Genomic DNA, 25,093 nt, shown 5'->3' on the forward strand with positions numbered 1-25,093 from the left:
AATGATGTTGAAAATGTCTTTTCAACAAATGATGTTGGGAAAACTTGATAGCACCATGCAAAAGAAAGAAAGTGAACCACTTTCTCCCACCATATGCAAAAATAAATAAAAAATGGATTAGTCTTAAATGTGAGACTTGAAACCATAAATCTCCTAGAAAATAAACAAGCGGTAATTCATTTGACATTGGCTATAGCAACTTCTTTCCAGACATACTTCTAAGGGAAGGGAAACAAAAGAAAAACTAAAATGTTGGGACTACATCAAAATAAAAAGTTTCTGCACAGTGAAGGAAGCAATAAATAAAACTAAAATTCAACCTATATATAGAATGGAAGAATATAATTGCAAATGACATATACGGCAATGGTTTAGTATCCAAAACATATAAAGAACTTATAAAACTCAACACTCAAAAAACAATCCAATTAGAAAATTGGCAGAAGGCATGAACAGACATCTCTCCAAAGAAGACATCCAGAGGGTCAAAAGACACATGAAAAAGACACAGCTCAACATCACTCATTATCAGGGAAATGAAAATCGAAACTACAATAAGATATCACCTCACCCCTGTCACAATGACTAAAATCAACAATAAGGAACACAATGAACAGGAAGTGTTGAGCATCTTTTCATGTGTCTGTTGGCCATCAACTGACGAATGGATAAAGAAGACGTGGTTTATATATACAATGGAATACTACTTGGCAATGAGAAAGAATGTAACCTGGCCATTTGCAGCAACGTGGATGGAACTGGAGGGTATTATGCTAAGTGAAATAAGACAGGCAGAGAAAGATACCATATGTTTTCACTCATTTGTGGAATTTGAGAAACTTAATAGAAGACCATGGGGAGGGTAAGGAGAAAAAATGTTACAGAGAGGGAGGGAGGCAATCCATAAGAGACTCTTAAATACTGAGAACAAACTGAGGGTTGATGGAGGGTGGGGGAGAGGGGAAAGTGGGTAATGGGCATTGAGGAGGGCACTTGTTTGGATGAGCACTGGGTGTTGAATGGAAACCAATTTGACAATAAATTATATTTAGAAAAAAAAGAGAAGTGTTGGTGAGGATGTGGAGAAAAGGGAACACTCTTGCACTGTTGGTGAGAAGGCAAATTGGTGTAGCCACTCTGGAAAACAGTATGGAGTTCCTCAAAAAGTTAAAAATAGAACTACCCTATGACCCAACAATTGGACTACTCAGTATTTACCCAAAGAATAAAAAAGCACTAATTCAAAAGGATACATGCACCCCTATATTTATAGCAGGATCATTTACACTAATCAAGATATGGAAGTAGCCCAAGTGTCCATCTAATGATGAATACATAAAGAGGATGTGATATATACATATACACTACAATATTATTCAGACATAAAGGAATCTTGTCATTTGCAACAACATGGATAGATCTAGACAGTATAATGTAAGCAAAATAAGTCAGAGAAAGACAAATACCATATGATTTCACTCATATGTGGAATTTAAGAAGCAAAACAAATGAGAAAAGGGAAGAAGAGAAATAGAGGCAAACCAAGAAACAGACTCTTAATTATAGAGAACAGGGGCACCTGGGTGGCTTAGTCAGTTAAGCATCTCAGCTTGGGTCATGATCCCACTGTTCATGGGCTCAAGCCCTGCATTCGGCTTTCTGCTCTACAGGCAGATCCTGTATCAGATCCTCTGTCTCCCTCTCTGCCCCTACCTCACATGCATGCATTTTTTTTTCTTCTCTCAAAAGTAAATAAACATTTTTTTTTTAATTATAGAGAACAAACTGATGGTTACCAGAGGAGAGAGTGATTAGTGGATGTGTTAAATAGGTTATGGGGATTAAGTCAAACACTTGTCATGATGAGCACCAGGTGACGTATGTAATTGCTGAATCACTATATTGTACACGTGAAACTAATATAACAATGTATGTTAATTAACTAGAATTAGAAACTTACAAAGCCATAAAAACATTTTATCAAGTTAAAAAATCCAGACCTAAGAGGTCACATTTTGTAGGATTGCACTTATATAAGATGTCTAAAATAGACAAATTCATACAGTACAATGAATTATTAGACTAGCAGTCGCCAGGGCCACCAGGGTGGCTCAGTCGATCAAGGGTCCAACTCTTGACTGAGTCACCCAGGCGCCCCTACAAATGACCTTTTTAAAAATAAAATATACCAATATTCAGCTATTGTAAAAACCATTTATGAACACAATCTCCCAAGTAACATATACATAACAACTCATTTACAATAATTCCTCCAAAGGTTTTAGATAAAGGAATTAAAATTTTATTTTTCTTGGTCTAGTTCAAGAGCTATTGCTTACATTATCATTTTCTGTTGCTTTTCACCTGTTGGCATTTATTTTTTTCACCTGTTTGCATTTCATCTGTAAGGAAAACATGTGTTTCCTAGAAGATGCTGCAAATCAATTTGAAAATACCTTGAAGAGAACTGTATGGTGGGTAATACCCAGTATAACTTCCTAAAGATCAAGACTTGTTAGATAAATCTAATCTCCTTCTTTCACAGAATGACAGCCTGAGGATAGAGGGGAAGCAATAGATGTAATTTATTTTGACTTTGTCAAGGTTTTTGAGACCAATCTAAATAATTGGCTCATGAATAAAGTGTGGAAAATCCAGGCAGGTCACAGGGCTAGAGAGAGTTCCCAGAAGGCAGGAGAGGAGCACTCAAAGAATGATCATCCATGGATTAATGTCAGTTTGGGAAAATGATACAAAATATCTCCTAGATCTCAAGGGCAGACAAACATTTGTATCAGTGTCCTGAACACGAATATAGGACATTTTAACCAAGTGACACTAGACCAAAACTCTGACAATGAGTTCAGAATCTGAAGTTACATTGCTAAATGTAAGACACAATAAGAAATAAATGATATGGGGTGCCTGGGTGGCTCAGTCAGTTAAGCGTCTGACTTTGGCTCAGATCATGATCTCGCCTTCAGCGTGTTCGAGCCCCATGTCAAGCTCTATGCTGACAGCTGAAAGCCTGGAGCCTGCTTCAGATTCTGTCTCCCTCTCTCTCTGCCCCTCGCCCGCTCATTCTCTCTCTCTCTCTCTCTCAAAAATAAATAAACATTTTAAAAAATTGGGGGCGGGGCACCTGAGTGGCTCAGTAGGTTAAGTGTCCGACTTCGACTCAGGTCATGATCTCGCCTTCAGTGGGTTCAAGACCCGCATCAGGCTCTGTGCAGACAGATCAAAGCCTGGAGCCTGCTTCGGCTTCTATGTCTCCCTCTCTCTCTGCCCTACCCCACCTATGCTCTCTCTTTTTCTCTCTCTCCTTCTCTCTCTCTCAACAATAAATAAACATTAATTTTTTTAAGTGTTAAATAAATGATGGAATTTCAGATCATTGGATTCAGGAGAGTATCCATTAAGTATAAATAATACAAGCAGATAATAGGGACAGAAAAAAGATGTTCAAGTATCATAGAATGATGATTAGAGTTCAAAAACCATAATGATTATTTCAGACTCCTTCATTGTAATTACAGTACAAAAATAGAAAGGGACTTGTTCAAAATCACAGAACAAAACTGTAGCAGAAATACATATTTAAAATTAATGTATAAAAACACAGAAATTCTTAAGGAGCATAACATGTAGGAACCAAGATAGTAAATTCAACACTACTTAGATCCTTCCTCAGAAGTGGAGTTCTAGGGACACCTAGGGGCTCAGTCGGTTGAGCATTCAACTCTTGATTTTGGTTCAGGTCATGATCTCACAGTTTGTGAGTTTGAGCACCATATCAGGCTCTGTGCTAATAGTGTGGAGCCTGCTTGGGATTCTCTCTCCTCTCTCTCTCTCTCTCTGTCCTTATCCCGCTGGCATGCTCTCTCTCTCTCAAAACAAATGAATAAACTCAAAAAAAATTTAAAGACATGGAGTTCTGCCCTTTGGTCTAAAGATAATCTAATTGGGTGGCACCTGGGTGGCTCAGTCAGTTGGGCATCTAATTCTTGGTTTCAGCTCTGGTCGTGAACTCACAGTTTGTGGGTTTGAGCTCTGCATTGGGCTCTGGTCTCCTGCATTGAGAGCCTGCTTAGAATTCTCTCTTTCTCTCTCTTTCTCTCTCTCTCTCTCGGTCCCTTCCCTGCTCACTCTGTCTCTCAAAATAAATAAATAAACTTAATTTTTTTTTTTTTAAAGATAGGCGCCTGGGTGGCTCTGTCAGTTAAGCATCAGACTTCGGTTCAGGTCATGATCTTGCAGTTCGTAAGTTTGATCCCCATGTTGGGTTCTGTGGTGACAGCTCAGAGCCTGAAGCCTGCTTCCTAGTCTGTGTCTCCTTCTCTCTCTGCCCCTCCCCCACTCGTTCTCTCTCTCTCTCTCTCTCTCTCTCTCTCTCAAATCTAAACATTAAAAAAATTTTAAACATAGTCTACTTGGGGGCAGGATGGGAGAAAAGTATTAAGAATAAAGACACAGAATGACTACAGCTGGAAAAATAAGATCTGTAAGGAAAGATCACATCATTTCAAACTATTCATTGTGAAAAAAAGATAATGCTTAGGCTTAACCTGAACATGCTTTTATACAAACTGCCTTAATAACATTGACAGAACAAGTTCTTAATCTGCTACGTGATTTATTAAGAGTAAACATAATAATTCTCCATTACTCAGAGCTGCTTATGCCTGGAACAAGTTTTGAGAAGGGTCTTTAAAACTACAATGGGTTCTGGGAGCACCTGGCTTGCTCAGTTGGGAAAGCATGTGACTCCTAATCTTGGGATTGTGAGTTTGAGCCCCATGTAGGGTGTAGAGATTACTTTTAAAAAATGGGTTATTCTGGCTTACATTCTTTTTAAAAAAGTGTATTTATTTTTGAGAGAGAAAGAGAGAGTGCAAATGGGGGGCAGAGAGAGAGAGAGAGAGAGAGAGAGGAAGAGAGAGAGACAGAGAGAGAGAGAATCCCAAGCATGCTCCACGCTCACCTCCACACGGGGCTTCATCACAAGACCAAGAGATCACTACCGCAAGATCATGACCTGAGATGATATCAAGAGTCAGATAGGCATGAAAGTAAGACAGGTAGAATGCTTAAAGTTTACAATTCTATGAGAAAAGCCAAAAACAGTTCCTTGAATCAGGATCAAATAAAAAAAGCATGCTTCATTTGATTCTCTAGAAACATTTTGCTCCTATATAATGAGGTGTTTGGATAACATAAAGAATGAAGGTAACTGGGGATTTTCTAATTAAACTTTGCAGGTTAATCAACCATATATACTTTGATTCTTTCCATAATAAGTTATATTTTCTAAAAGGTAAAATATTCAACATCTGCTCAGAAGCTAAATCAACATACAAATCGGAACAAGCAGGGACTCAGAGGATAAAGATTTACATGGTTATCATTGTGGATTCTCCAGAGGAAGTCACTGTGCACAGTTCTTCCTGAAATAAGCAATGTAGTTGAAAAATACTCCACTTATTTCTATTTCCATTTATTTCTAAATAAGCAACCCTCAAAGTCTTTGTTATAGTAAAAGAACAAAAACACCTGCTGCTGTATAACTATATTTCTGATTTGACAGCTATAATTATAATAATTCAGGTATATATTTCCCACAAACTCCCCCACAGCCATAACCTTTAGTGATTCATTATAAAGCTCCAGGAGCAATAGTACACAGACTAATTTCCTAAAACAATAAAATACAGAATTTCTCATTTGGAGCTAAATGAAACATGAACAGATTGTTATTCATAGTGAAATCTTGATGCAAAGTCATGGTGCAGCCATTATAGAAGCTACTAAACAAAATCTTGAATCAAAGAAACTATAGGTCTATTTTTAAAAGAGAAAATGTTTTTGCCTAAGAATTTTCTAAAGTCTATGCTTGTTTTTCCTTTTTAAGTCTCATGTTATTTCCTATCTCTTCTCTTTCAGAATCATCCAAAAATACGAATTTTAACCAAACAGAAGGTGTTATAAGAATTAACAGAAGGAAAATTCCTATTAACTCACATTCAAACATATCAACTAAATACAGGCTTCCTGCCCTGCTTATTTCAAGATATGTCAATAAACTTGGAAATTACATTTTGTTATGGAATATGTGCTTTATGACTATCCTAGTTGTGTTTTGAAGAGTATAATCTGCAATGGCTGATTTCATACCCTCTAGGAAAATGTTATGTCTCTGCACATTTTCCTGTTGAGTGTAAATATGAAGAAAATGATATTTCATTCCACATTTTGACAAAACCTACCACAAACAAAAGACAAGATATCCACAAATAAATGGCAAGAGTCAAGCAGGCAATGTAGGGATTGGAATAAGAAGTTATGAGGAATGTGCAGAGAAAATAAATTATGATTTGTTTTAAATGATGAGACAGATAAACATACTAACACCAACACAAAAACTTAATTGAACATTATATGTTTTTACAGCTGCCTTAATTTTATCTCTGAGGACGTAGCAACTGATAACAATGGTGAAACTGAATAAAAGCTTGTCACAATGTGGCATTTAAAACAGAGCATGCTCTTTTTGAAATTAAAAAAAAAACTTCATTTTTTTTTAGTTTTCTGGTTATATAGATCACTGTTAAAATGGTTTATAAGTGTCAAAAATCTTTTTCTAAGTTAAAATGTTCACATGACCACAGATAAGTGGGAAGAAGAGAGAGTATTCATGTCTATTTAAAAACTTACCTTATAAGAACAAATCCTGCCCAGTAGGGAAAAATAAGAGCATTTAGTCAGATTGATTTGAGAGCTGAGATCTAAGTCCTTGAGCTTATACTTTAAAAATTATAGAAATTTCTAAATCATTTTCCATTATTTGCAATATTTGCAAGTCTAGCATATTTTAAGGCATCATTAATTGGACCCAATTTCAGAACTACAAAAATTTCTTTTCTGCATCACACTTAATTTAGAAGAAAAAAAATACTGTCAAGAAAGAAAACCCGTAAGAGATATTGTCAAAATAGTACTGCCCATAGTAGATCGTGAGGTCAGGTCACGTTCTGAACAGAGGTCTGGGATTTACCTTGTAAATAGAACTTTGGGCAGGCCAAATTAAGGACAGTCTCATTTATCAGCTACATCTCCATATCTAGGCTTATTGATTGAGACTCAATGTTAATGAAAGAAATTCCATTACATTCTTTATACTATACTGGAAAATCATTTCAAACATTGGAGCATAACTTTATAACAGAAAGATCAGTGTCAACTCTTTCATTATCTAGCTGTGTCACCAAAACTAAGCCCATTTCTCCTCCAAGCATCATCTGTAGAATGATGGGGTGGCACTTAATTAGTTAAAATCACTTAGTACTCTAAAATTTAATTTTAAAAATACTAATCAGTAAGACAGTAACGGGTGCTTTATAGCTAATCTAAGAATGCAATTAATCAAAACTTCCAAGTTATTAAACATAATATTTCCTCAAGCCAAATCCACAACTCTTATCCAACTCCTAGAGAAAGGATGAGGGATCTGAGAACCACAATTTGAAAATGAATGTCCTGGAGAATTCACTGTATAATCTCCTTACATATCATTCAAGGCCATCCATTTTCCCATTTCTCACATCCTTCAAAGACCAGTTAAAATGTCTCATCCTACACTTTAATTTCTTTCTGATTCTCTTATTCATAAGAAATTTCCTCTTTATCTATATTCTCACAGTACTTTGTTTCTTTCATTGTTTTCAATCCATTCCATTTCAGAGTATAGTCATTTATATATTGATTCATTTTTATATTTCTTCTCCTAGATCATAAGCTTTTGAAAGCCAGTTATTCTTTTACTTTTCTTCCCATAGTATTGCCTTTTTAATTATTGGAATGTTATACATTGTGGATGAAAACTGATTTAGTAAATAATCATATTCAAGAATTACTCTAATCCCTAATGGAGTGGTTTATTAATGGTCATTATCCATACTGTTCATTGCACTCAAATACTGGACCTTTAGGAAATGTCTTATCATTTGTTAGTCACTTCAACTATACCACTGGAATTCTGTGTAACCAAAGCTGAAAATAACCAACTTAGATCATAATTGAACGTTCAGAATCTAGGTCACCACACAAATAATATGAAAGATGCAATATGTTTTCCTGTAAAATATATCTTCACAACCCACTTGATTGAATATTATTACTTCACTGACTGATTTTTATTGACTTGGATCTAGTACTTACCTTGTAAATAGAGCCTTAGTGATCCTCCAATACCTAGCTTACCTTTGGTTTGAATGTCTGATTTCCCATTTCTACTTGAACCACAAACATTCAGAAATACCATGCCCATAAATAGTAACAAGACCCTAAATGCTGTTAACTGATAGCTCCCTTGTCAATATCTACCTGTTTCTTTCCCTTTCTGGAAGGCACTAAAGTAAATCAAAAGGTTATAACCATGGAAATCAAAACAAGAGAAGTCACGCTCAGTGTGTGATCTCAAACAATTAAAGAGCATAACCAATTTAAGTCCTGAGGTAGGATACCCAAAAAGCATCAAGGACATACTACTCCTTGGATTATCAAACAAATTTCAGATCTAAAATTCTTGATATAAATTTCCACTTGCAAATGATCACTTGTAAAACTGTAGATTATTATTTTTCAGTGAGTAGAGATGTCATTTATGCAGACTCTTCCCACGTTTATTGAAGTATAATTGACAAAAAATATATAAGATATATGCTTGATAACTTGATATACATATACATTGTGAAATAATCCCATAATCAAGTGAATTAACCTATCACCTAACATAGTTAGCATTTTCTTTTTTTTTTTTTTACTTTTTTTTTGTAGTGAGAATACATAAGATCTTAGCAAATTTCAAGTCTATAATACAGTATTGTTAACTATACTCACATTGTTGTACATTAGATCTCCAAAACTTATTAATCTTGCATAACTGAAATATTGTATACCTTGACTGATATCTCTTCATTTTCCCACCCTCCAACTCCTGGTAACCGCTATTCTCTGCTTCCATGAGTTTGACTATTTTAGAATCCACATGTGAGTGAGATCATGTAGTATTTGACTTTCTGCATTTAGCTTTTTTCAGTTAGTTTAACATCCTCCAGGTTCATCTATGTTGTTGGAAATAGAAGGATTTGTATTTTTTACAGCTGAATAATATTCCAGTATATATCACACTTTTATTGATCTATTCATCTTTAGAAAGGTATTTAAATTGCTTCCATATCTTGGTTATTGTGAACAGTAATGCAATGAACACAGAAATGTAGATATTATCTTGAGGTCCTGATTTCATTTTCTTTGGATATATACCCATAAGTGAGATTGCTAGATCATAAGGTAGCTCTATTTTTAATTTTTTGAAGAACCACTATATTCTTTCCCATAATGGTAGTACCAATTTGCCTTATCAACAGTGTGCAAGAATTCCCTCTCTCCAAAACCTTGCCAATATTTGTCATCTTTTTGTCTTTCTGATAATAGCAATTCTAACAGGTATGAGATGGTATCTTGTGGTTTTGACTTGCATTTCTGTGATTATTAGTGAAGTAGGGCACCATATCAAATAACTGTTGGTGATTGCATGTCTTCATTTGAGAAATGACTATTCAGGTAAATTGTCCACTTTTACCAGAATTATTTGGGGTTTCTTTGGGCTATAGAATTGTTTGATTTTCTTATATATTTTGAATTTTAACCCCTCATTAAATATATAGTTTACATATATTTTCTCCCACTCCATAGGTTGCCTTTTCACTCCGTTGATTGTTCGCTGTATAGAAGCGTTTTAGTTTTGGGAAATCACATTTGTCTATTTTTACTTTTTTTGCTGGTGCTTTTGGTGTCATAACCAAAAAAATTATTGCCCAGATCAATGTTAAGAAGGTTTTTTCTTATATTTTCTTTTTTCAAGTCTTACATTTTAGTTTTCATCTATTTTGAAATTATTCTTAATGTAATATTGGATTTTGTTTGCTAGTATTTTATTGAGAATATTTGCATAGACATTCATCAGGGATATTGGCCTATAGTTCTCTTTTTCAGCAGTCTTTATCTGGTTTTGTTATCAGGGTAATGGTGGCTTCAGAACATGAATTTGGAAGTTTCCTTCCTTTGCTATTTTTTTTTTTTGAATTTTGAGAAGAATAGGTATTAATTCTTTAAATGTTTGGTAGAAGTCACCTTTGAAGCCATCTGGCCATGGACTTTATTTTTTGGGTGATTTTTGATTACTGATTAAATTTCTTTGCTGGTTATCAGTCTGTTTAAGTTCTCTATTTCTTCCTATTTCAGTCTTCATAGTTTATATTTTTCTAGGAATTTATCCATTTCCTATATGTCTGTATTGCTATAAACCTCCTTCTTAGGACAACTCTTGCTGCATCCCAAAAGTTTTGGACCTCTTTGTTTGCATTTTCATTTGTTTACATGTATTTTTTAAATTTCTTCTTTTATTTCCTGGTTGACACATTCATTGTTTAATAGCATGGTGTGTAGCCTCCATGTTTGTGTGATCTTTTAATTTTTTTCTTGCAGTTGACATCAAGTTACATAGAATTGTGGTCAAAAATATGCATGATATAATCTCTATTTTTACTTGTTGAGGCCTCATTTGTGACCTAGTATGTGATCTAATATGGAGAAGTCCTATGTGCACTTCAAAAGAATATGTATTATGCTACTTTAAAATGAAATGTTCTGAATATATCTGTTAAGTACATCTAGTCCAGTGTGTTCTTCAAAGCCATTATTTCCTTGTTGATTTTCTGTTTAGATGGTCTGTCCATTGAAGTAAATGGAAAGTTAAAGTACCCTACGATAACTGTATTATTATCAATCGTTCTCTTTATATTTGTTATTGTTTTATACATTTGTCTGTTCCTATGTTGGTTGCAAAATATTTACAATTGTTAGATCTTCTTGTTGGATAGTCCCTCTAATTATGATACGCCCTTCTTCATCTCTTGTTGTAGTCTTTGGCTTAAAGTCTAGTTTGTCTGGGGGCACCTGGATGGCTGAGTTGGTCAAGCATCTGACTCTTGTCTTAGGCTCAGGTCATGATCTCACGGTTCCTAGGATCCAGCCCCACCTCTGTGCTGACAGCATGCAGTCTGCTTGGGATTGTATCTTTCTCTCTACCCTTCCCCCACTCATTCGCTGTCTCTGTCTCTGTCTCTGCCTCTCTCTCTCTCTCTCAAAATAAGTAAATAAACTTCTTTAAAAAATAAAGTCTAGGGTGCCTGGGTGGCTCTGTCAGTTAAGCATCTGACTTCAGCTCATGTCATGATCTCACAGTTCATGAGTTTGAGTCCCATATCGGGTGACCATGAGCCCCACTTCAGGTGAGACCCGCTTCTCTCTCTCTCTCTCTCTCTCTCTCTCTGTCCCTCACTCACTTGTCCCCCCACCACCTTCAAAAAATGAAGTCTACTTTGTCTGATAGAAATATTGCTACTCTGGCTTTCTTTTGATGTCCATTTTCATGGTATATGTTTCTTCTTCCCCCGACTTTCAATCTGCAGGTGTTTTTAGGTCTAAAATTAGTCTCTTGTGGGCAGTATGTAGTTGCATCTTGGGTTTTTTTTTGACCCATTCCAATTCACTGTGTCTTTTGATTGGAACAGTAATTCCATTTAAATTCAAAGTAATTATTGATAGATGTTTTTAGTGCCATTTTAGTACATGTTTTGTCATTATTTCTGGAGATTTCCTCTGTTCTTTTGTTATTTTTTTTTCCACTTTTGGTTTCTCCTTTCCAATTAGAGTCCCCTTTAATATTTCTGTAGGACTTATTTAGTGGTCACAAATTCCTTTAGTTTTTGTGTGTCTGGGAAACCCTTTATCTCTCCTTCTGTTCTGAATGATAACCTTGTTGTATAGATCATTCTTGGCTGAAGATTTTTTCTTATTTATCACTTTAATATATTATGTCACTCCTGTCTTGCTTGCCAAGTTTCTGTTGAGAAATCTCCAGCTAGACTTATGTGCCTTACCTTGTAAGTTAATGACTTCTTTTGTCTTGTTGCTTTTAAGACTTTTTCTTTATCACTATATTTTGCAAATTTAATTACAATATGCCATGCTGTGGGTCTACTTTTGTTGATTTTGGATCCTCCTGGATTTGGATCTGTTTCCTTCTCCAGATTAGGGACGTTTCAGCTTTTATTTCCTCACATAAATTTTCTGGCCCTTTGTCTCTCTCTTCTTCCTCTGAAACTCCTATAACATAAATGCTATTACATTTGATAGAATCACTGAGTTCCCTAAGTCTATTCTTGTCTTCCATGATTTTTCTTTCTTTTGTCCAGCTTCATCATTTTCCATTATTTTATCTTCTATAACAATTATTCATACCACCACATCTTCCAGCCTTGTGTCTTTGCATCAAGCCTGTTTTCAAACTGTTATTGCATTTTCATTCCTAAATTATTCTTTTTTAACAGTTTTATCACTGTGGTATGGGATTCCCTTGAGTCTCCATTCTTTTCTCAAGCCCAGTGAGTATCCTTATGATTTTTGCTTTAAATTCTTCATCAAGTATGTTACTTATATCTGTTTTGCTCAGATCTCTGACTGCAACCTTATCTTCTTCTTTCATTTGGGATGAATTCCTCCATCTTGGAATTTTGTTTAAGTCTCTGTCTTCTTCTCTGTCTCAGAAAAGCCCATTATGTTTCCTTTTCCTGAGAGTAATGGTTTTGTGAAGAGGAGGACATATAATTTCTAGGGCCTGGCACTTTAAGGAGTATTTCTGGTATGTGTTGTATTCCCCCCGCTGTTATGTTTTGGCTGCTCCATCCTTCAAGTCAATTGTTTGTAGAGACTCTCTTTGACTGCAGTGGGAAATATTTGGTCCTGGACCAGAATGTGGAGAGTTTTAATTAGGTGTGCTCTGATATGCTTGTGAAATGAATCCTGAACTACTTACACTAGAACTGAAGTCCTGAAGAACATCTGGTCAGGAGGCACGGTTTAGGCAGGGTTTTCTGCTCGTCTTCTTGTGAAGAGGCCCCCTGAGGGAGTCTTGACTGATAGGGGAATTCTGTCCAGAGGAAAAGATTGTGGTACTTGATCTAAACAAGTTAGGCAGCCACTGAGGGCACTGCATTGGTTCAAGTCTGTGGCTCTGTCTATATGTTGAGGGCCAAGGGAGGGAAATGAAGCTAACCACTTTCTTTGTTCCCAGAGAGACTTCTAGAATGTTGCCTTTCAGGGATGCACTTCAACGGAAGGAATAGTCTCCCCCTTATGTTTCCCAGGCCTACTTCATATCACCGTGTCCATGCCATCTGCTCACAGATTGTTTGACTGCTTTCTGTCCAGGAATAAGGCAGTGTCCTCAGGGTTGTATCCAAGCAAAGTCCACTGATTTTTTTAAACTTATTTATTTATTTTTAGAGAAAGAGAGATCATAATTGGTGGAGGGGCAGAGAGTGAGGAGGAGAGAGAATCCCGAGCAGGCCACACTGTCAGTGCAGAGCCTGACATGGGACTCAGTCCCACGAACCGTGAGATCATGACCTGTGTCAAAATCAACAGTTGGACGCTTAACCAACTGAGCCACTCGGGCTCACTAACATTTAAAACTCCATTCTTTGGGGCACCTGGGTGGCTTGGTCGGTTAAGCGTCTGACTTCAGCTCAGGTCATGATCTCACACTCCGTGAGTTCAAGCCCCGCGTCAGGCTCTGTGCTGACAGCTCAGAGCCTGGAACCTATTTCAGATTCTGTGTCTCCCTCTCTCTCTGCCCCTCCCCTGTTCATGCTCTGTCTCTCTCCATCTCAAAAATAAATAAACGTTAAAAAAAAATTAAAAAACAAAAACAAAAACAAAAAAAAACTCCATTCTTTAAGCCCTGATGGTTACAAGAACTCATGAAAATCAATTCTTCTCTTTTTCTCAGCTAATGGCTTTGGGGAAATATTCTCCTTGTGCATTCCCCTGTATGCTCTGTTATATCGCACCTTTATTTGTGACTACAGCTCCTGCCCCTTCTCAGCACTTGTAACATGTTTCTCCCAGAAACCATGTCTCTATACTTCCTACCTTCTTTGAAGTGATTTCTTCTCTCCCTGTAGATATGGAGTTTGTTCCGTCAGTCTTCAGGTTGATTTCTGGGGTATTTAGAATTATTTGATTGTTGTCTTGTTGTGTTCATGGGACTAGAAGAACCAAGATTCCTCCTACTCCTTTGCCACTTCCCCTTTCCCTCCTCTTATAATCATTACTTTAAATTCTCTATCAGACATATTATTTGCCTCCATATCACTTAGATCTCTTGCTGTGGTTTTGTCCTATTCTTCCATCTGAGAAATATTCCTCTACATCATTTTGTCTAACTCTCTGTATCTGTTTCTCTGTGTTAGGAAGGTCAACTACATCTCCTGCTCTTGAATATCGTGGGTGGGGTGCACAATTTTTTTTTTTAATTTTTTTTTTTAACGTTTATTTTATTTTTGAGACAGAGAGAGACAGAGCATGAACGGGGGAGGGGCAGAGAGAGAGGGAGACACAGAATTGGAAGCAGGGGTGCACAATTTTAACAAGGTGGATCTGGTACTTTGCCAGAGGGGATTTGTCTCTGCTGAGGATATCAGAGGCATCCTGGTCTGCTCTACAAAGCACACAACTATTTTTGTGTGCAGATCTTCTTCCACAGGGAACTCACACTGCCATATAGGCCATTCAGGTAAGGAACATGGTGTCTACAAATTTTGAGCACTCATCTTCTTCCATAAAGGATGAACAGCTGATGCCAAACCCAGGGTTGTTAATGTGATATATCACATTGATTGTTGTGTTAATATTGAACCACACTTGCAAACCTAGAATACATCCCACTTGGCTGGATCTTTTTTTTTTTTTAATCCTTTCAGCCACTTGGTGCTTTTTAATTAGTGAGTTTAACCCATTTACATTTAATTAATTATTTATAGGTAATGACTTACTCTTTCCATTTTGTTAATAGTTTTGTTGTTATTGTTTTATACTTGTTTTATCCTTCTCTTCCTCTCTTGCCGCCTTTCTTTGATATTTGTTGGGTTGTTTTATGAGTGATTTTCTTTGATCCTTTTGTCTTTATCTTTTGTGTATCTATCATAGCTTTTTACTTTCTGTTTAAAGTAGGTGTGTATAAAATATGTACTTTCAATTTTTATTTTAAGTTAATATCAATTTAATTTCTATTACATAAAAAACTCTCCACTTTTACTTTCCCACACACTTTCTGTAGTCAGAGTTTGCTTCTTTTTATATCATGTATTCATTAACAAATTTTTATCATTTAATTTTATATTAGGTTTAAAAATTATTTATGCACCATTACAGTAGTACATTAATCTTCATTTATATATTTAGCTTTACCAGTGATATTTATGCATTTCTATAATTTAAAATTGATGTTTAGTGTGTTTTAATTTTAATTTTAGGAACTCCCTTAAGCATGTGTTTAAGGCAATTCTAATGGTGATGATGAAATCCTTCAGTTTTTGTTTATTTTGGAAAAACTATTCTATATTTTTTGTTTTTATTTATTTTTAAATATTTATTTATTTATCTGGAGAGAGAGAGAGAGAGAGTGAGTGACGGTCTGAGAGAGAGAGACACCCAAGCAAGCTCCACACCGTCAGTGCAGTCATATGGGGAGCTCAAACTCACAAACTGTGAGATCATGACATGAGCTGAAATAAATAGTTGGATACTTCTTTATTTTTTAAAATACAATGTTTCCAGTTACAGTATTTTTAGCATGAAATTTGTTTTTAGTACTTTACATATATCATCCTATTCTGTTCTGTCCTGCAAAGTTTCTGCTGAGAAATTCACTTATATTTTATGATTTCTTCATATATAACAAATTGTTTTTCCCTTGTTACTTTCAAAATTCTTGCCCAGTCCTTGACCTCTGATAATCTGATTATAACGTGTCTCATTGTAGTCTTCATTGGATCGATAATATTTAAGGATTTTTTAAGTTTATTTTTGAAAAAGAGAGAGAGAGGAAGAGGGAGGGAGGGAGAGGGAAAAAGAGAAAGAGAGAGAGCGTGAGCAGAGGAGGCTCAGAGAGAGGGAGACAGAATCCTCAGCAGGCTCTGCACTGCCAGAGCAGAGCCTGAAATGAGGCTTGAACTCACAAACTGTGAAATCATGACTTGAGCCAAAATCAAGAGTTGGATGCTTAACTGACTGAGTCACCCAGCAGCCCGAGGATTTTTGAGCTTCATTAACCTGGATGTTAATTTCTTTCCCTAGATTTATTTTTTTTTCATTCATTATTTCTTTAAATAAACTTTTCCCCTCATTCTTTCTCTTTTCTCCCTCTGGGACTCAAATGATGCATTTATCAGTGCAAGAAAAACAATAAATCCTGAAATTCTATAAATCCTGTAGGTTTTCTTTCCTTTGTTTCCTTTTTTCCTGTTTCTTCTCTGACTGGAAAATTTGAAACGACCTATCTTCAAGTTCACAGTTCCTTCCTTCTGATTGATCATGCCCGATATTGAATCTTTCAATTCCAGATTGGAATCTGCTAGATTCTCTTATTGATTTCTATCTCTTTGTTGAACTCTTCATTTTGTTCATGTATTGTTTTACTGATTTCCTTGAGTTGCTTAATCGTGTCTTATAATTCATTCAGCTTTCATAAAACAATTATTATGTAATTATTATTTGGATTTGTCAAATTTGTCAGGTAAGTCATAGATCTCCATGTCTTTGGGGTCAGTGAAAAACTATTTTGTTCCTTTGGTGGTGATAGTTATCGATGTTTCATGTTCTATATGAGTTTGCATTTCTGTCTGCACATTTGAGGCAATAGGCAGCTCTTTCAGACCTTATGGACTCACTTCAGTGGGAAAAGACCTTCACATGCAGGTGGCTACAAAGACATTGGCTGGCTGTGGTGTGGCAGCTTTGGCCTTAGGAGAGTGCAATGGCAGCTCCAGATCTAGGAATGAGGAGGGCAGGGCAGTGTTGATTTTGTGAAATTCCATCAGGTGAGGTTACCTTTTGAAGTGAATGTGAGGTTGTTTGTCAGACAAATCTGTGGGTGTCTGTGGTGACAAAGAGAGCTGCTGTAGTCCTCAGTGGCAAATACTGCTGAAGTCCTCCTGCTCTCCCTTCCCCCTATATGGGTAAGTTATGACCATGGGGATCCCTCTTGATAACAGAATCTAGTGTTCAGGTATGCACATGGCAGCAGTGCTCATTTATAGACTTAGAAATTCTCAGGGACTTCCTCATTTAAATATCTATCATCATCATCATCATCATCATCACCATCACCATCATTATCATTATCATTATTTTTTATATCTACTTACCTTCATTACGTCAAGATACAGATAGATTTCAATCTCTGCATGGTCAAACACAGTGACTACTCTAATTCCATTTCTATAGCTCCAAGTATAACATTATACATAAATGGGAACCTAATACTTTGTTTTATCACAATGACAGATATTTGGAGGTAGGCCACATTATATTTAGTCAGGAAAATTAACTACTTATCAATTCAGAAATTAGGTTACCAGTATATTTCTCAAAATATTTTTGTTATCTTGTTAAAAAAGGAACAACATAAAATTTTTGTCCAAAATATTTTTCATAAACTGGTATACCTAAGAAAAGCATGGAAGAAATTACTGCTTGAACTCCCAGTAATTTTTATTGGTACAAAAATCTTTATATAGAAGATATTTCCTGTCAAATGTTGGTCACTTGTAAGACACTGTAAGATTTGAAAGCTAGTATGAGGTAAGAGGTGTTAGGATTAGTAAACTGATTATCAGTTTATCAGTGTCTCCTCGTCATAAAAACAACTTTTATCTGAAAAAAATGATAAAATAAAATATCTGCTACAAAACAGCATTAAAGATGAGGAATAATGTGAATAAAGCAGACTTTGGACTTAACCAGACAGGAGACTGAAACATAGCTCTGCTAGTTTCTATCTTCCTGAGTATGAGTAAAGCTGAAACATACTGTGCCTGTGTTTCCTGATCTGCATATGGGAGTATTGAAAATGCTTTTCCTTCTGGAAATTTGGTAAGAATTAAGTAACACAAAAGATAGATGAATAAATTCTGCACAACACTGAGATTATAGTTAACTATACTGTATTATACACTTGAAAGTTGCTAAGATACTAGATCTTACCGTTTCTCACCACACACACAAAAAATAATGTGACGTGATGGAGGTGTTAGTTAACACTATCATTTAATTATATTGCAATATATAAGTATAAGAAACCAACACATTGTGCACTTTAAGCGTACACAATGTTATATTCTAATTATATCTACATAAAAAATGTTTGGAACTAAAGAAGAAACATGGGAGATACTTAGTACCTAATAACTGGTAACTCCTTAGTGTTGTTGTTCTTTGTTTAGTTTTAATTTTAGTATTATCTATGTGTTGCTTCCAGCTAAAACAAATTCAGTAAAAGAATGCATTTTTTTCCATTGATTCCTGAATGTGAGAACTGGTTGAAGAACAACTCCCACTCTATAGTTCGCCATGATCATTTCAATTTTAGATGAGTAGAGCTATGCTATATTAAAGTCAAGGTAGTTTATCCTACTGATCTGAGTCAATTATTTCCCTCTTTAATTAACATTTTTCCCCTCCAAGATAAGACTCAACCATGCTTACACTTTTAGGAGCCTAAAAGAACAGAGATAATACTGCTACCAATATGTCTATCACATTACATTGAATTTAGCTGCAGAGTTAGTTTGGAAACCTATGGCTCCTAAGACCATTTTTGGTTGCCCTTTCTCATTTTCCACTAAAATTAAAACTTTTTCATTTATTTATGCATCCGTTAATGCATGTTGATAGTTAAAATCCAAGTTACTTCCAAAAGAGATCTGAGGGGTGGTCTTATGATCAAAACTGAAGTACAATTATCACATGGTAAAGGAGGAAAAACAAATAGCAAGAAGAGAGGGTATATTCCACTCCACAGGCCTCTTTCTGTTCTATTCCTTCCTTTTTTTCTTTGTTTTCTACTTGTTCTACCTCTTTTCCTTAGCCCCTTCCAATGACTTAAGTATGCCAGCACCTTTACTTAGCTAAGGAGGTGGCACTCCACCTAAAGTGACTGCAGCTGAGCCAAGGTGGATTCTCAGACATGCCTCTAAGTGGCAGATTGTTTAGAGAAAGCTGAAGTAAGAAGCATAGGCTGAAACTGAAGGGAACATCCTTTCACAGGCAGAAGGTAAAATAGCACTATAAAAATTAGTAATTAATTCCACTACCAAAAAAATGAAGATAACTGAATGTTTCCTGGAATGTAATTATAACCTGTAATGTTTTTCTAGTTTCGCTGTACTAGAGGGAGGGCTAAGCATTCTTCTGCAGTAACTGCTTTTAATCAACATATACAAGTGATTCTCTCTTCTCTCCCTCATCCCTCCTCTCTCCAATCTCAGAATATTTTAGTAAGACTCACCTGCCTTGTAATCCTGAAGACACTCACCTGTATTAGAATTAAGATCATCAGGCTCTGATTCAGTCCCATTTTGGTTTCCATTTCCCTGAAGAGTGTTCATTGCCATAAGCTTCATCTTCTGCAGCTTCATTGTCTCAGCCATGGCTGCAGCTGTTATACCTAAAATCAGAACCATTCCTTTTATAATGGGGACTATTTCTTAATGTAACTGAAGGCTGTATACATTTGTTTAACGGGTCTGTTCTGCATAGCACAAGCCAAAAGAAAACCCATGTTTAATTTATGAATAATATCCTTTAGCAAAGTAATTTTCAACTCCTGTTATTACTACATCTTACAATGGACAGTTTAAAACTCAAAAAAAATCATTAAATGTATATTAAATTCCATCTAAAATAATATTGTCAGAAGAAAATCTGTGAAATACTTGATGAAAATACTTTCCAGTGAGTATTACTGTAGGGACTTCTGCTAAAGGATGAACTGACTTGGCTGTGAGAATTATCTTAGAAGTGAGGGGGAAAGATGGGGGAGGATTATTTCAGATTCTCTTTCTACCTTTTACCTTCCTTATGCTTTTACATTGAGAGACCAAATAAATGAAAACATGGCATGAAACCTCTGAATGTATACCACCCCCTGTAGTATAATTACATTCTTTTGTATTGATATGAAGCAATTATTTTTTAAAACTCTGTATAATGGTATAAATAGGTAGAAATAAAAAACTCAAAGAGAAAATTTGAGTGCTTAAATTTGAAACTGTTTCTCCTAGGAAGTCTATACCAGGCAGTATCATAAAGACATATAGGAAAATGTATACTAAAAATGGAACAAGCCATACTCCAGTAATGTCCTCCAAAATATCTACTGAATTCAACTTAATTATTTGTATATACTGTCTAAATTCCTAACCATCTATTGGTGCACTGGTGCCATGGGCCAAAAAGGAAAAAAAAAACTGGCCAATTTAAAACACAGTGTGTATTGCAGGCATATGCATATTAACTAGAATTTAAATAAAATTTTGAAAAAATGAAAAAACTAAAACACAGCCTTTTGGAATTCAATTAAATCTATTCTCCCATGCAAATACAAATCAAGGAAAATAAGACATATATTAGTTGTGGTAAAAAGAAAATCACTGCCATCATCACAAGAATCTTATTCTAAAGGTTAGGGTTTACCCTTATGAAAGGTGTAAGGGGAAGTAAGTAAAGCCTATAATATCTAACTGTGTTAGGTATTGGGATAATCAATAAGTTTCTATTTTGCCATCCTGTACTCTTTACAATGCATGGAAAACTCCAAATGAAGTGAACATTTCACTACATTAGCCCATCTATAAATTATGGCAAAGAAATAATCTGAAAGAAATTGCTTTAGTTTCAGAATTGAAGATATACATTTGTACATTATATAGGTGATCCCAGAGATTTTCTTGCCATATTTAGCTTTACAGAATTCCAGACCCTCAATGACCTGCCCACCATCAAAGGGTAACTCTAGGATGAAAATATGATGGGAATGATTTAAATAAACCAAAGGACTGCCAGGGCTGAGTGCCTCATAACCCAAGACGTATCAGGAAAAGTGTCCAGAATTTACATCAACTACTCTATTAATCCAGACTGCATCCTGAGTATGACAATTATTAAATTATTTGTTGTTTAATTATTGGTAGTGCAAGTAGTAGATTTTTGTGAACAATATATAGATTTGTATTGTGAAAAACAAAAGTCAGCAAAATATGTTATAGGCAGAATTCCAGATAAAATGTGTCTTATGCAATGACACTAAGACAATTAATGAGCAAGAGTTCCCACATATTTTTAATTCATAGAAAAGATAGAAAGTTCCAATATCTATGCATTTTTTCAACCAAATGTTATCTGTATGATATCATTGAAAACAATATCAGCAAATTCAGAAAATAATATTAAGGTAGTAAAGAATCAAAATATGCTAACATTACAAAGACATTTCAGAATTACCTAGTTCAATCTCTTCCTTTTGAGGATGAGGAAATAGTCTCACAGTTAAGTGTCATAGGTCAAGTATTTAGAGGGAGATATAAAGCAAAATTCAACTTTCCTGATGGGACCTGGATATATTTGCTAAAGTACTGAAGTATCTCAAACAACAGCTAATGACGAAATAGATTGGGAAGATGGCAAAGTAGGACACCCTTGAGCTGACCCCATCCCATGTTACAACTAGATATCATCCACATCCAAGTCAATCCAGAGGATAATAGATCAAACTCCACAACTAAATAGAGAAAAGAGATTGCATATGAAATGTTATGAAGGTCAGAAATATGGAGGGAGGTTACCCAGAAAAGCAATGGAGCTGCCTGCACAGAGAGGGCAATGAGCCCTCACACCAAAGAGCTCATATGGGGAAGACTAATCCCATAACAATGGGCTCTAAGACCATTTATCCCTGATGTGGGGTAGGAGGGCATTGAGGAGGGCACCTGTTGGGATGAGCACTGGGTGTTGTATGGAGACCAATTTGACAATAAATTTCATATTTTAAAAAAATCAAGCAAGCTTAATATGTAATAGACTTTATTTCTAATATTGTACTCAGATTTTGAAGAATGATTCCTGAAATTATATTCAAAACAATAGAAAAAGGAGGGGGTGCCTGGGTGGGTCAGTCAGTTAAGCGACTGACTTTTGATTTCAGCTCAGGTCATGATCTCACACTTTGTGAGTTTAAGCCTCATGTTGAGCTCTGTGCTGACCACACAGAGCCTGCTTCAGATTCTACGTCACCCTCTCTTGCTGCCCCTCCCCCACTTGCTCTTTCTCAAAAATAAATAAACATGTAAAATATAGAAAAAGGAAAAATATGATATTGGGGACATTAAGAAAAGTATGTATTTTGGATACTAACTTTTCATTGAATATGTAATTTGCAAATATCTTCTCCCATTCTGTAGCTTGCCTTTTAATTTTCTTGATTGGTAAAACTCAACACCCCCCCCAAATAATCCAATCAAAAAATGAGAAGAAAACATGAATAGACATTTTTCCAAAGAAGACATACAGATGACCAACAGACACATGAAAAGATGCTCAACATCACTCATCAACAGGGAAATGCAAATCAAAACTACAATGAGATATTTTCTCACACCTATCAGAATGACTAAAATCAGTAACACAGGAAACAACAGGTGTTGATGAGGATGTGGAGAAAGGAGAACCCTCTTCACTGTTGATGGTAATGCAACTGGTGCAACCACTCTGGAAAAGAGTATGGAGGTTCCCCAAAAAGTTAAAAATAATTATCCTATAATTCAGCAATTGAACTACTATGTATTTACCTCAAAATACAAAAATACTAATTCAAGGGGATACTTGCACTCCAATGTTTATAGCAGCATTATCTACAATAGCCAAACTATTTATTGATGAATGGATAAAGAAGTTTTGGCATATTTATACAATGGAATATTACTCACCCTTAAAAAAGAATGAAGTCCTGCCATTTACAACATACATGGAGTTAGAGTATTATGCTAAGAGTATTAAACTAAGTATTTTGCTAACAAGTTGCTCAGAGAAAGACAAAATTTAATTTCACTCATATATGGAATTTAATAAACAAAACAAACAAGCAAAAGGAAAAAAAATAGAAAGAAGTAAACCAAAAAACAGACTCTTAACTATAGAGAAGAAACTAATGGTTACCAGAAGGGAAGTGGGTGGGGACATGGGTTAAATTGGTGATGGGGATTAAGGAGTGCACTTGTGAAGCACAGGGTGCTTTATGGAAGTATTGAATCACTGTATGGTACTTCTGAAAGTCATATTACACTGTATGTTAACTAACTAGAATTTAAATAAAAGCTTAAAAAATAAGTTTGTTTTTGCAAACACGAATAATCGTTTATTTTCTACAAATATTGGTAACATTTGTATCAGCCCTCACGTGGCAAATGTTAAGCACACATAAAGTAACCAAATATCATTATAAAAAGTACCTTTCCTGTCATCAAAAACATCTCAAATACGAGTATTATTTTAAAAATGTAATTTCTTAAAACAGAATCAGGAATTGTTTTTTACTTAAAAAATATAGTTTGAAACATTGTATCCTGAAGTAAGCTAGTGTATTAAAACATTAGCTTATAATGAAAACTTTTGCCTTGAACTCTGGTTCCACCATTACTTATGTGAATGGCCCAAGATATTAACGTCTACTTATTTCACTTTCCCTATCTGCCAAATGAGACAACTTTCAATTCCTTTAGAATTACTGGGAAAACTAATTTAGATAATGTGTATTAGAGAAACTATCATATAGCCAGAAACAATATATGAGCTCAATGAGCGTTATTTTGTTGATTCAGTGCCAAATATACTACTCTATTTTGTTAATTTTGAATAAAATAGAAAAATGCAGTAGTCACCGTTATGTAAAAACTATTCTGTGTTTCTGTTTGTTTTTATCTATGATATATAATATCGTATAGATATAAAATAAATGTGTCTTGTACATAGTGTAATATATATACTTATTTCAATGATCCAAGCCTAGTTTGAACTACTTTGTAGAAATTTTCTGATGTTTAATTGATATTATATATTAAATATGTTTTACGTAAACTGTATATAGATGTAAACTATTATTAATATTGATCTTTAAATAGCCAAATACGTGTGTAGATGATATTATGCAAAATTAAAAGGCAATATTTGGAGTTCCAGATTTTTCATAAGTAGTTTCAACATTCTGTACTTTACTATTCGATTTCTCATATCTAACTAACTTATGTTTCATCTAACTCTCAATTCTACTCCAGTTATTTAGAAATATATACATTTTACAATGAAAAGTTTTGGCAATTTTAGGGAAAAGGTATTTATATTTGCTCATTTATAGAATCCACATGGAATTTTCCACTGAAGTTGTCTTCCTTCATGTTTTTAATTTTACTTACAACATCTGTTAGGTCATTTTTAATGTATACAGAATCATCTCTCATCATGACTTAGGTTCAGTTCTGGCTTTTAATTTTAAAAATGGAGGGGAAGGGGGAAAAAAAGTTAGAGACAGAGGGAGCCAAACCATAAGAGACTCTTAAAAACTGAGAACAATCTGAAGGTTGATGGGGGGTGGGAGGGCGGGGAGTGTGGGTGATGGGTATTGAGGAGGGCACCTGTTGGGATGAGCACTGGGTGTTGTATGGAAACCAATTTGACAATACTTTTCATATTAAAAAATAAAAATAAAAATGCTTTTATTGTGTAGAAGAAACACACTTTATTTTTTTTGTAGTTTTATTTATTTTAAAACTCCAGTATAATTAATGTACAGTGTTATATTAGTTTCAGGTGTACTATATAGTGATTCATCAATTGTATACATTACTCAATGCTTATCATAAGTGTATTCTTAATCAATTGTATACATTACTCAATGCTTATCATAAGTGTATTCTTAATCCCCTTCACTTATTTCACTGATCCCTCCAACCTCCTCCCCTCCAGAAACCACCAGTTTGTTCTATATGTCTCTGTTTTTTGTCTTTGTTCACATTTTTTAAATTTTTTATGTTTATTAAATTCCACATAAGTGAAATCATATTGAATTTGTCTTACTCTG

At 35.1% G+C, this 25,093-nt stretch overlaps 1 protein-coding gene across 1 annotated transcript in view; it reads right to left on the reverse strand.

Annotated features, from left to right (window-relative positions):
- Positions 1-25,093, reverse strand: part of DACH2 (dachshund family transcription factor 2) — a 749,278-nt gene that overhangs the window by 178,107 nt on the left and 546,078 nt on the right. The window contains exon 4 of the mRNA XM_053891350.1: positions 19,499-19,630. Coding sequence (XP_053747325.1) covers positions 19,499-19,630 — 132 coding nt within the window. The remainder of the gene's footprint in view (positions 1-19,498; positions 19,631-25,093) is intronic.

Source organism: Panthera pardus, unplaced genomic scaffold (genome assembly GCF_024362965.1).
Source record: "Panthera pardus isolate Hobbes unplaced genomic scaffold, ASM2436296v1 HiC_scaffold_27, whole genome shotgun sequence".
NCBI lineage: Eukaryota > Metazoa > Chordata > Mammalia > Carnivora > Felidae > Panthera > Panthera pardus.